General features: G+C 37.9%; 1 protein-coding gene across 2 annotated transcripts in view; it reads left to right on the forward strand.

Annotated features, from left to right (window-relative positions):
* Positions 1-14,217, forward strand: part of MAF (MAF bZIP transcription factor) — a 256,983-nt gene that overhangs the window by 13,847 nt on the left and 228,919 nt on the right. For both annotated transcript variants that reach the window (XM_032230505.1, XM_032230506.1), the window contains exon 2: positions 6,209-6,271. In XM_032230505.1, the coding sequence (XP_032086396.1) occupies positions 6,209-6,242 (34 nt within the window). In that variant the 3' untranslated portion in view covers positions 6,243-6,271. The remainder of the gene's footprint in view (positions 1-6,208; positions 6,272-14,217) is intronic.

Genomic DNA, 14,217 nt, shown 5'->3' on the forward strand with positions numbered 1-14,217 from the left:
TCTGGCCTTCTAAAGAGCAGTCAGGGTTGATCTCCTCTAGAACTGAACAGTTTGATCGCCTTGCAGTCCAAGGGACTCGCAGGAGTCTTCTCCAGCACTATAATTCAAAGGCCTTAATTCTTTGGTGCTTACCCTTCATTAAATTTCACAGCCGTACATTGCAACTGAGAAAACCATAATGCCTGGTTAACACTGGTCAAATAAGGTCATCATCTTTACCCAGCTACTGTAGTAATCAGCAAGAGGAAACCAGTTAGTAGAGGAACTCCTGTCTAAAGGCAAATATATATGTCCCAATCTGTGTCGGTCACTAGGACCAGAGGTATAGTCTTCCTAATCAGACTCGTTCTCAGGAAGCTTTTTTCTCACTTCTGTTCAGAGAGAAGTTTCCTGAGAATGGACTTGCAGCACAAGTCCAAAAGCTTGGAAGTCTAAACCTCTGATTCTGATTATCAACCTAGATTGGGTTGCTTCTGAGTAGAACAATAGCATTGGTGGTCTTTAAGAGCATAGCAAATAAGATGGTTTAGTTATTGAAGTCATTCATATTTTGGCTTGCCAATTACATTGAATCATTAAGTCATCGACATGTTGAACTGCAAAGTCAACAAACCAAGGTTGCAATAAACCATGCTTATCATATTGTGCCAATGTGGTCTGCAGTGACATGGGCCAATTTGCCAATAACCCAGCCAATTTGATTTTTTTTTTTTTTTAGATTTCTAAAGCACAGCTTAGGGTACATCTTGGTGTTGTTTTTTTTAAAAAAGGAGTTGCTCTATTTATAAAGGGAGGCTTTGTGCTTATGAGTTGGCTGTTGCATATTATACCATAATAAGAGGGTGCCTTTTCTTTCTTTCTCCCTCTGTTTTCACCAAGGATGAAACAATTCCTGCAAGGATGGTGGTAGTCATGATTTGGTTAGACCAGATCCACTAAATGTTATTCTGTCTTATAATACTGGGCAGAAGGCTGGAGGAAAGTGCTAATCTCAGGTTAACTATCCTTGCAGGTTAATTGTTTCTGATTAAACTCCAAGATCTATCTATAAGTCCTGATGTAAATCCCCACCACCACCACTTCTGAGATAGCGGTCTATTTAATATGATTCTGTCAACCAAAGTAGACCAGATGAAGAAACCAATGCCATTTAGGTCAGGACAACTTTTTATTGTAATAGCTTTAGTAACAAAATCCTGCAAGTCCATATCTGCTTCTCCCTCCCTCTATATCCAGATGAACTAGGAAAGAACCTTTCTGAGATCTTTTCCCAAGTTGTTTTCTTGGCATAGGCTCAAGCCCCATTTGCCTGACTATCCTTCAAGGCCATTTCTTATTCCCTCTACAATTTCTAAGGCCTGTAAGAGAAGAAGAGGCAGAGCCTGGGAGCAAAGTCAGTGGGGATGCAGCCTCCAATTGTTATTTTGTTGTTTACGTCCAACTCCTCTTGAATTCCCGTGGACTCTTATCTAGTGCCGATTTAGTATTGACTGTCCTTGACTAGATTCTTGTGTATAGGTAAAGGTTCCCCTCGCACATATGTGCTAGTCATTCCCGACTCTAGGAGGCGGTGCTCATCTCCATTTCAAAGCCAAAGAGCCAGCGCTATCCGAAGATGTCTCCGTGGTCATGTGGCCGGCATGACTAAATGCCGAAGGTGCACGGAACACTGTTACCTTCCCACCAAGGTGGTTCCTATTTCTCTACTTGCATTTTTACATGTTTTCAAACTGCTAGGTTGGCAGAAGCTGGAACAAGTAACGGGTGCTCACTCCATTACGTGACACTAGGGATTCGAACCACTGAACTGCTGACCTTTCTGATTGACAAGCTCAGCATCTTAGCCACTGAGCTGCCCTTTTTTGTGTATAGGTTTCAGCAATAAATTCTTAACTGGAACTTAACATAGGATCCTGATTCTTCATGCTAATAAGGCCAAAGTTACCTTTTCCAAGAACAAATTTTTGTCCCCTGTTTTTTACAGGTTCAAAGATTAGCACACTATTATTTTTTTTTGCAGCTAAAATCTCTTGTGTATTACCAGCTATTGTAAATGTACAAGCCTTTGAATTAATGGACTTCAATTTACCAGACTTTGGATGGAGGGATCCAATTTATACAGGGAATCCTTGACTTGCAACCATTCATTTAGTGACTGTTCAAAATTACAACAGCATTGGAAAAAGAGACTTATTATCATTTTTCACCATTGCAGCATCCCCATGGTCATGTGATCAAAATTTGGATGCTTGGCAACTGATGCATATTTATGAAGTTGCAGTTTTTGGGATCATGTGATCACCTTTTGTGATCTTCTGGCAAGAAAGTAATTGAGGAAGCCAGATTCACTTTACAATCATTTTACTAACTGAACAATTGCAGTGATTCGCTGTGCAAGAAAGGTCTTAAAGTGGGCCAAAACTCCTCCTAAACCTCACTTACCAGCAGATATTTTGGGCTCAGTTGTAGTCATAAGTTGAGGACTACCTGTATTTGACAATCCAGTGTTTCTGAAATTGCCCAGACAATTTATATCAATTGTAATAGTTATATAATTTGTATATATCCTTGTACAAATAATGTGCATTTAATGCAAAGGCTGAACATTTGGATTTAATAGATATACCTTCCCCCAAACAGACCATTACATTAAGGTTTTACAGTATATCACAAAAATGGAACCCATGAGTAAGTAATTCATTAACTGAACAGCCACAATAGAAAATTTAAGCTGAGTTCCAGTAGCAACTATGTTCTCTATTAGAATTGCTCCAAATAATGTCTATGAGATTCTCCATCATCCAGGTCATGGTTGTCCCAAAGGTGCTTTTCATAAGGCAACTGGACTTTCTGTTTTTTCTTTGAAGATGTTTCACTTCTCATCCAAGAAGCTTCTTCAGCTCTGAATGTCAATGGAGATTCTCCATCATCCAGATCATGGTTGTCCTAAAGGTGCTTTTTCAAGAGGCAACTGGATTTTCTGTTTTTTCTTTGAAGACGTTCCAGAGAGTCCAGTTTCCACTTGAAAAATGTGCTCCGAATACTGTTTTTATGCAAGTGTCTTGGCCCGAAATGCAGTCTTGGCAGTTTGGAATACAAATACATTCCTATTTCACTGGCACAAGGCGATACAATTTCCATCTGAGCTATTAAATAACATACTGTAATTTTAAAATAAAATGAGGGGGAGGAGATTGAATGTTACAGTTCATTGTAAAATCTTTTTTTTTAGTCAGAATATGAAACAGAAGAAACATCTGTTAAAATACATTTATGCCATGCTAGATTGAGGTTTCTATGTACCTTTCTGGCTATTTTGATACAAAATACGCTTATATAACAATGCTATGAAGCTGGTAAAAGACACTTGCGAGAAAAGGAAGAATGAGACTTGTTCAATTCATAAATCTGTGTTGCATTTTCTAAGGTAGAGCTAAGGTAGCTCTTCTTGGCCTCCTGTTTATTAATGCCCAACCATTGAATAGTTTTAATTGAACCTTTGAACTTTGCCGCGCCTGCAGGTATAGGCATTAGAGTGTTTTTGCTTTGAATGAGCTGGTGGTGGTAACACCGGAATAAGAATAATATCCTCTTGGTACCGCTAAAGATAATAAAAAGATGCTGACCTCAACATATGGGATGCTCTCCCATACAGCGGTGAAAATTGAATACCTATCACTTCCAAATAAATGCATCCGTAACACACTGGATTCACCAGCTGGCATCAAAGCAAAGGTCATCCTTGAGGAAAATGACACCCAAGGTCTGAAGGAGTCATCTGCTTTAAGAGATCCTGGGCCAAATGCCAGAGATCACATTTAAAGAGACAGTGTCTCCAAACTGCATTTCTTTTTTTAAAAAATGAAAAATAAAGCAGGAAGGCAAAGAACAAGAGTTTCTTATTATTCATTCAATCTCACCTGTCTATCTAGATTGTGATGTTGGCATGCCACCTTGGAAGAGCATTAGATATTAGTTTTGCTGCTTAAAAGAAGTCTGTATATAGAAATGCACAAATAGTGTTTTGGTTTTTTTAAGGAGAGAATCAGTCGTTATGTGCTGAATAGAAACTTGGTAATTAGATCTAACAGTACAGTTTGGGTTTTAATTTTTTTAAAAAAATAAAAATTCAGAGATGCTCTCCCGAAGTAGATTTTTTTCTCATTCTGCTCTTTATACACTACCCAAATTGGATTTATTTATAGCTAGGTCAGCTTACAGCAGTTTTGTGATGGAGTTCATTGGGAAACGTTAAATAGATGCTGATTTCAGCTGCAGTCCATGGTTTCTTTGCAGAACAGCAGTTTTGGCTCGAAGGAGATTATTTTGGAGTAAAACAGGTTATGCAGTGCAGGTTTTAAAGGAGAGCTTTATTCCCATCTCTGGTTTGCTTCACAAATCCTTGTAAACTCTATCAAGATGTCATTTCCCCACCCCAGACATGTTTTCTCGTTGGTTCAAGGGGTATGCATAGAATTGCTCTGGGTTTCTTGCTCTATATTCCTTTACATTAGCATAGCTGATCCTTTGCAAAGGTAATAAATTTCATTTTATTGCCCATGGATTAAAAGTGCATACCTGCTTCCCTGCTCCCTTGTTCACTTTTGGGGGGATCCAGGCAATGTCATCCAAAAAGCCAAGCCACACACCCAGCCAAGAAGAACCAATCCCTCCATTATGGCCTTTTCAATTTATTTACACCTGTGGATAATCCCTGCTTTAAAAAAAAACAACTTTGCTTATTTTTTTTGTCTCTAATCAAAGATCTTTATTACAGTGTTTGGCCAGCCTTTACAATTAAAAACAGTACACTAAAAAGAGAAACAGTTTAACACAGCCTTTTATTATGGGGAAAGGAGAAAAGTAATAATACCAGGGCCATACAGCCACAGATTTAATTAAAATTTTCACATAATTGTGTTACTCGGTAAAGATATTTTGTCACCTGATATGTGACATGTGATATGTGAGTGTAGTCTGAGCATCCCTTAAAAAACAATAAACATAAAATTTATCACTGTGGCTCTCGTGTTTGGAAAGAACTGAGGTGATATTTTATTTTGCTCGTTTTTCTGTCTCAAACTTTCCAAAACAATCCTTCAATTGATCATTATTTTTAGCAGGACACAATTTCAGAGGGAGAAATCTAGAGGTTTTTGATAGTTCATGTATAGAATGTCCAAACCTTTGTTCATTAAAACAGAATGAACTGGGGTACCATTGCTGTTTTCTATAATAGCCTTTTCCAACTTGGCATTTGGCAGAAATGAATGAACCTAATTCCTATCCAGTTGGGCTGGTAACTGGGAATGATGGAATTCAATTCGAGAATTGAGATGGGCAGCTATAGAAATGGAATAAATAAAACAAAGGAAATGTTCTTTTTCATTGTGAGGTTGTGGATGCCTGATTTAAAACCATGACTTACTCCCTCTCTGCATAACAGATTCTCGGATCCAAATTTGCAAGTCCGAATATATTTGCAATAAGGAAGTCCCATTAGAAAGAATTAAATTTACTATTGAATCTGAGTCCTGAGCTCTGCTGAGTATAAAAATAAACCAAGTTTAGTTTTGATTCTTTTTTTAAAAAAGATCAGGATTTCTTTTTATTAAATAATCAGGATTTATTGTTACTTTATAAACATATTTTATTACCATTATTATTATCTGGATAATCTGTATTGAGAGTTACTATCTAAGGATATCGTATTTCCATCCATGTTGCTTTGTTCTTGTCTTATACATTTTCACTGTTATGATTTCATATATAATTCTAATCCCCATTCTATAAATCTTAATTTTGGGTCTTTCTTTTTTTGTTCCAACCATCAATAAAATTTGTCCTTATATTTGTTAAATACTGAATAGACCAATTGTAAATATGCATGGTGGTTATAATATTTAACTTTGTATTCTAGTATGTATGGCAAAGACATTGCCAGGACGGTTACAATGTGTCCAATGTTTTAATGTGTGTTTAATTAAAAAAACATTTTAATAAAAAAAGAGAATTACTATCTAAGACTAGTGAAAATTTAATAATTCAAGTCCTAACTAAGAACGTAAGAATGATGAAGATAGCATCTAAGAATATAGCCAGTTTTAAGCAGGATTTTTTTTTGTTAAAATTAGGATGTTCAGGTCTGAAAAATTATGATTCATTATAAATTGTTATTATTATTTCAATCTATTTTTTACTAAATTAGGTATCCAAGAGAATCGTCTACAACGGTGATGTGAGAGTTTCCTGTTGCCTGGAGCCTGATAAGGTACAATTTTATATTTTTATTACAAACCTCTGCTTATTAATATTATTTTTCTGGGGTATTTTGGGTGGAGGGAAGCTATTTACCAGTATAGTTTTTCCCTGTACTTTAATGTTATCAATTTGCTAGTTTCTCTTTAGCCATTAGAGATGCCCTTAAAAAAGCATTCCTGATATGTCTGCGATCTTGTACAGATGTTGCATGTGAGACAGTCCCTATAAATAAATAAAAAGTAATGAGTGCCTACATACGCACATGTACTGACGCATGCCTTTCAGAATTAACCGTGACTCTGGGAATCATGTGGATTTTTGTTTTATTTATGTAACGGATTTTTGTCAACTCCCACAGTCCATATGATGCTGTAAGCTGCAGCTGGGTGGCCTGCGGCAAACGGAAGTAGTGTACCAACTAAGAGCCAGAGCAGTAACAAAATGCAGGAATACTAACTACCATGTTTTTGACACTCAGGACACACACATACTTTAGCACTTTACTTTTATTATTATTAATAATTTTATTCTCTTTATTTATTATTTATTAATTTTTTAACCTCATCTTTATCAGCATCCTATATCAGCTCCGACCCTCTGGAACAATCTCCCCGTGGAGATTCGTACCCTCACCACCCTTCAGACCTTCCGCGTAGCCCTTAAGAGCTGGCTATCCCGCCAGGCCTGGGGGTAAAGATTTGATCCGCCCCCACCCGAATGTTGAATGAATGTTGTTTATTTTTTAATTATGTGTTATGTTATATGTCACTGTTTGTATCCCCTCCCTATAAGTTGTTAGCCGCCCTGAGTCCCCTCAGGGAAAAGGGCGGCCTATAAATAAACTTATTCCTATTCCTATCCTATATGTGATATATACCATGTTTTCCCGAAAATAAGACCTCCCTGGATAATGAGCCCAATCAGTTTTTTGAACACATGGGCTAAAATAAGCCGTCCCCCAAAATAGCAACCATAAGGTGCCCATGCTCACCACCGCCTGCACATCAAAAATAATAAGATCTCCCTAAAAATAAGGCCAAGCACTTATTTGGGGGGGGAGTCAAAAGAAAATAAGACCCTGTCTTATTTTTGGGAAAACATGGTGTAGATCCTATATCCATGACGACCCTATGGTACACGTGCCAGAAGTGGCACACAGAGTCCTCTCTGCGGGCATGCATGCTGTTGCTAGCTGCTCTTCCGGTTTCTGTCGCACCCCTCTCCGCCAGCCAGTTGGTCCGACGTGTATACGCACCAAGCAGCTGCTCTCTTCTGGATTCCGTTACGCACATGCAAACCAGCCAACTGGTCTTTGCATGCGCTCCAGTTTTGATATTTGGTACTTGGCCAAAAAGGTTAACTATCACTGTTCTATATCTTAGTCATTCAGTCTTTTCTAATGATTAATGGTGGGAGTTTTTAAACATACAATATTTTGGTTGTGCTGTCTTTCTGCCACCCCAGATAGTATTTAGCTTCTCTTGCTTTGGCCTGTTGGGGAGGGAAGTCTAATGTAGTGCTTTTCCTCCTGATTCATAGAGCTTGGTCAAAGGGCAGCATCCCATCACTGGAATAGTCTTGTTGCAAATTTAAGGGGTTGAAGAAAGAAAGAGCTATTTGCGCTCTAAGTTATGCCTAAGTATAACTAAGAGGCTTACTAACTTTACACTGTACCCTCAATGCAGATCCTCGCCCTAAACTATTGGCTGCCTTCCCAGCACCATCCTTCAGTTGCTTTTCTCCCTTTCTGTTATTTGTATTTTGCTTTGGAATGAATCTATATAAGAAGCTGTCTGACTATGTACAGTATTATCCCAAAGTTGCTTTTTTGTCTGGAGAATTGAAGCAGCTTCTTGGATGAGAAGTGAAACATCTTCAAGAAAAAAAAAACAAAGAAAGTCCAGTTGCCTCTTGAAAAAGCACTTTTGGGACAACCATGACCTGGATGACTGAGAGTAAGTGTAAAGCAATATGCAAGGGAGATGATTTGAAAAGAACAATAGGGAGAGAGTACTAATACGGAGGGAGGGAAGGAGAGAGAGAGAGAGGGAGGGAGGGAGCACACTCAGAGACAGACAGACAGACATAGAGAGATGGAGAGAGAGAGAAAGAGAGAGATGCACACGCACTCAGAGAGAGGGGGGGAGGGAGGGAGGATCTCCAGATATATATTTGAATGATTGCAACCTTAATTGAGAACTGAACCCTCCCTCCCCTCTCCCCTCTCCCCACCACACCCCATTTTACCCCTGTGCATTCAGCAGTTGCGGTTTCTGCCAATACGGAGATGTATGTGTAGTATTGAATTTTTGTGGATTTATGCTAGCAAAAGAAAAGCGGAGAGGAACTTCGCATGCAAGGAACATTTATTTCTCAAGGGTATTTTTGATCCCCAGATCAATCGGCTTTTAGCCTGCAGAGCCTACAGGTTAGTCTGTCCGCCTGTATTGCTCTACCCAAGGCTGAAGATCAGATGCAGCGTTGTTGCTCTTGTTGTTATCAAAAATTTGACATGCACGATGCTCCCTGCCAGATCCCCACAAGGAAATTCAATGGGGAAATTGGCAGATAGTCAGAAGTCACTCCTGCTCCCACTGCTTTTTTGCCTGCCCAGTTCTCTTTTTCCATTTAGGAAAGGAAATATCTCAGAAATTATGATCTAATAGGGCATGGATTGTCCGGTCAAATATACAAGCATTGAATCTGGCAAGCATTTATTTATATAGTCTTCTGCAGGGATTTATGATTTTTTTTTAATTCTCATATCATTTTTTGTTTCTCCTCACACAAATCCACACATTTCTCTAATGTTTCAGAAAGACAGAAATCCTACCGGCAAGATTGGCTAAAATGTATAAAAATAGATCTGCCAAATGTTGGAAGTGTAATCAACCGCTAGGTTCATACTATCATATGTGGAGCACCTGCCCAAAAGCTAAAAAATATTGGATGAAAATACATACTTGAATGAAAAAAAAATGATAAGGCAGTATATTAATTTGAAACCTGAGATATTTTTGTTGGGCATTCTACCAGAAAAATATAATAAAAAGACCATATATCTGGGTTTACATATATTAACTGCAGCTAGAATTGTATTTGTGCAACAATGGAAAAATGATGAGATACTGTAAGATGTGAGTGTAATTAAGAAAATATTAGAATGTGCAGAAATTGACAAATTAATGCTCATTATTGATAAAGAAGAAACTGAATATTTTCTGATGTGGGATGTATTTTATCAATGGTTAGACAATAGAAACAGAAGTCAGAAAGGAGGAAATATAAAAAAGAGGCAATGTTAATGTGGAGAGAATTTGATGATGAACATGATACGTATTATTGTAATTATATTGATATATAGTTATACTAGGGACACAGTGGCTTAGTGGTTAAGACGCTGAGCTTGTTGATCAGAAAAATGGGTAGTTCGGTGGTTCGAATCCCTAGTGCTGTGTAACAGAGTGAGCTCCCGTTACTTGTCCCAGCTTCTGCCAACCTAGCAGTTTGAAAGCATGTAAAAATGCAAATAGAAAAATAGGGACCATTTCAGTGGGAGGGTAACAGTGTTCCATGTGCCTTTGGCATTTAGTTATGCCAGCCACATGACCCCAGAGACATTTTCGGACAGTGCTGGCTCTTCGGCTTTGAAATGGAGATGAGCACCACCCCCTAGAGTTAAGAACGACTAGCACATATGTGCAAGGGGAACCTTTACCTTATAGTTATACTATTAATATTATTGTGATGAATATAAATATAAATATGTGGATTATGGCTGTTTAAATAACTGTACCCAGATCTCACACTGTGTGGTGGAAATGGAAAGTAATAAAAATAAAATAAACAAAACATGAAAAAAGAAAGAAAGAGAGGAATCCTTAGCACTGAAGACACAGTGTCCTAATTTTTCCCTTATGAAAGGAATCCTTTTGAAGACAAGGAGCCAAGGCTGTTTACTTCCTCCTTCAGAGCAGGTTTAGCAATTGCTGACCGCCAAGAGGTTCCAGCAAAAATTCATGTAACTTGGAAACAAACAGATATTGGACCCGGGACGTGTTAATGAACGTGCACAGAAAGGTTGAAATTGTGCTGACCCTTATGGTAATGTTTCATATAAGGTTATTGTTGGGAGAGAAATCAAATTTCAACCGCGAATGTGATTGACAGGTGGAAACAGGGGAGAGACACGTCAGGTCAGGTGGGGAATTTGAGAAAGAGAAGGACAAGCGGGGGAAGTTTCAATCTAATATTAGGAATAATAAACCGAGATATGAAAACTCCAGTTCTTACACTCCTGGGGCTTTCATACGTAAAATTCCCCATCTTGAACTTCTCCAACCAAAATGACTTTTTTAAAAGTAGGGAATTTTTAGATCACATAGCTGATACTTTAGGTTTGTGGGGGGAGGAAAGGATCAATTTCAGCCATTATTAGTGTGATGTGATGAAAGAGAAGTAATAAAAAAACAGATTTTTTCCCTTTTAGTTCAAAAATATTATTGGCACAAAACCAGTCATTCATGTTGTACAGGAAAGAGCTACATCAAATATAATAATGAATTATCACATGGGTTGAAATGGAAGGAAAAGATTAGAGCCATGCAAGTATTCGGTTTTGAGATTTCATTTAAAGATGATTCTGAATTTTTAAGGTAAAGGTTCCCCTTGCACATATTTGCTAGTTGTTCCCGACTCTAGGGGGCGGTACTCATCTCCATTACAAAGCCGAATAGCCGACGCTGTCCGAAGACGTCTCCATAGTCATGTGGCCAGCATGAATAAATGCCAGAGGCACACGGAACGCTGTTACCTTCTCACCAAAGATGGTTCCTATTTTTCACTTGCATTTTTACGTGCTTTCGAACTGCTAGGTTGGCAGAAGCTGGGACAAGTAACAGGAGCTCACTCCGTTACATGGTGCTAGGGATTTGAACAGCTGAATTTCTGACCTTCTGATCAACAAACTCAAATCAAATTTGAAATGTGATTTAAAGATGATTCTGAATTCCTAAATCAAGGATTAAATTTGAAAGGATGAGTTGGATCATTATCAGATACAGGTAGTCCTTATGACCATTTGTTTAAAAACCATTTGAAGTTACAATGACCCTAAAAAAAGTGACGTACAACTAGACCTTGTACTTAACAGCTGTAGCAGTGTTCCCTTGGATAGGTGATCAAAATTTGGGTTCTTGGCAACCAGCGTTTATTGGTTGCAACATCTCAAGGTGATGAAATCATCATTTGTGTCATAAACAAAGTCAATGGGAAAGCCAGATTCACTTAACGGCCATGTGATTCCCTTAACTGCAGTGATTTGCTTAACAACATGACAAAATCATAAAAACCAGAAATTACAATTACTGCATTGCTTACTAATGGAAGTTGTGGTCATAAATAAAGGACTATTGATATGTTGAAATGAATACTGTTTGATCAGACCAATCTGCTTATCTTTCTTGAGTTCATGCACAAATATGTTGTCAATCCATAATGAATCAACTTTGTGAGACAGTTGTGTATTTCGGTGCATTTGACTCAGAATAACAGTTCAGATCAAACGTGTGTGTGTGTGTGTGTGTGTGTACACATACCTACATACATACCTACATACATACCTACATACATACCTACATACATACTTGATCAATTATATATGTAATTATATTGTTCAAGATAACACTATTTCTGGTTTTCTATTTAAACTTAGCTTATAAATGGTACCCAAACAGTACAAAAAGGTTACAGCAGGTGACTGAATTGTCACCTAAAACTTTTATTTCTTTTTTGAATAAGCATCAATGCATAGTTTATCTTACAAATCAAAATGAATTAATCACAGAGAACCTGCAGAATACAACATGACAATATCTGTTAGGGTTTATTCTCTTCGCACTTAAATGACCTTGAAACTTTTCATGTGTAATTAGGGTAATTTTTAACCAACTTGATTAATGCTTAGATATTAGGAAGAAAAAAGTGTACAAGGAAGATTGTGTAAAAGTTATGATAGATGAAAAGCAAAGAAACTGCCAGTTATGGAGGAGAAATATTGTTGAACTGCACTTCCAAACACAGGAAAACAATTTCTAGAAAGTGTTGCAATCTATTTTTTTTAAAGAGGTTCTGCTGCTTGATTTTTAAAATGTACAATCTCTTCCCGCTCCCAGCGTAAAAATAATTGTGACAAAATGTATTATTTTAATATAAACAGATTTTTGCTTCATGCATTTATAACCCTGTTTGTAAACTTCAGTTACTTTCCAAGTGTAGGGGTCCCATGAAGAAGGCAAGTCTCCATAAAAATATTGTGTTTAGGTGTATAGCTGTATAAATCCAATGATTGTTTTTTTTTTTTGATAGTTGTTAGAACACTTTAATATGATGAGTAGAAGATACAAGCCAGTTTGTCATTTTGCTTTCTGCAGTGGCCTTAGAGGCAAAAATGTAATTCATTTAGGCTTAATAAGACCCAGACTTACTCATCACTTTGTGAGGATAAATCAAGAAAAATAATCTAAGTTCCTGCTGTTGTCCTAGATTCTGTTTGTTGTATCCTGGAATTAGATTTTAAAAAAATATATTCAGAATTGGAAATCATCAACATCTTATGATATCCCCATATCTTACAAGATATCAGAGCTCTCACAATGAATTTGATGAGAGTAAAGGGAGGCCATTGATAATTCATGAGACAGGGTGACCATGTTTAATTTTAAAAAATGTCATGTTTTTGCCATTATTTGAGGACAAAAAGTGGCTTCTGGATTTGAAAAGCTGCAGATATGACATCCAAGACCAGGATTACAACTAAATACACCAAATGCAGCCAAGATTTGTAAGACAATAATAAACTACAGATTAAGGCTAGTTTCTGCTTCTGACATGTTTACACAGAATTAGCCTTCTTAACTGAAGGGACATGGTGGCTCAGTAGCTAAGACACTGAGCTTGTCGATCAAAAGGTCAGCAGTTCGGTGGTTCGAATCCCTAGCACCGCGTATACGGAGTGAGCTTCTGTTACTTGTCCCAGCTTCTGCGATCCTGGCAGTTTGAAAGCACATAAAAATGTAGGTAGAAAAATAGGAACTATCTTTGGTGGGAAGGTAACAGCGTTCAGTACACCTTCAGCGTTTAGTCATGCCAGCCACATGACCACGGAGACATCTTCGGACAGTGCTAGCTCTTCGGCTATGAAACGGAGATGAGCACCGCCCCCTAGAGACTGGAACAACTACCTTTACCATTAACGTCTTAACTAGATCAAGATGCTTTATCAAACTTTTCAGGGCCCAAGAGTTTTCCTTTGAATCCTTAATAGAATATGAAACCTGTAAATGGCCTTTTTGTATAAGTTATGTGGTAAAACTTTCAAAATTAAACGCCTGGCCTTAGCCAGAAATGAAATGACTCCCACGTCCAGATAACAGGTGATCTTTTCAGTCGTACTCCTGGTTCAACTTGGGCAAACAACTGGCTCTGATTTCATCAGTAATAAACTGAATTTCCTACGCAGAAGGCTTTTAAATCAACATGACCTCTCTCTTTCTCTATATAACATTTACTCTAACTTTAGGCAATGAGTTACTCCAACTGGCACAGATAGGAATGAAGTATCACTGTAGATGAGCTGTGATTGGCTTTCAGTTCTCAACCTGCTCAAAGGAAACACTAATCTGGTAATACCTCTCAGAGATACTCAAAGAATGAAGGTTTGTTTGTAAAACACTCTGACGTCCCATAATCTTGTAGTGAAAAGAGTTGTGCAAGGGAGCCTCAGCTGCTCCTGTGATATCCTTTTCCTAGTAAAATGAAGAGAAGGACTAGAGGGCTGCCAGAGAGAAGGGAGGGAGGGTCAAGCTGTTCTCCAAAGCATCTGAGAGCAGGACAAAAAGTAATGGATGGAAATCTAACAAGGAGAGGTCCAACCTAGACCTAGGGAGAAGTTTCCTG

Source organism: Thamnophis elegans, chromosome 14 (genome assembly GCF_009769535.1).
Source record: "Thamnophis elegans isolate rThaEle1 chromosome 14, rThaEle1.pri, whole genome shotgun sequence".
Lineage (NCBI taxonomy): Eukaryota > Metazoa > Chordata > Lepidosauria > Squamata > Colubridae > Thamnophis > Thamnophis elegans.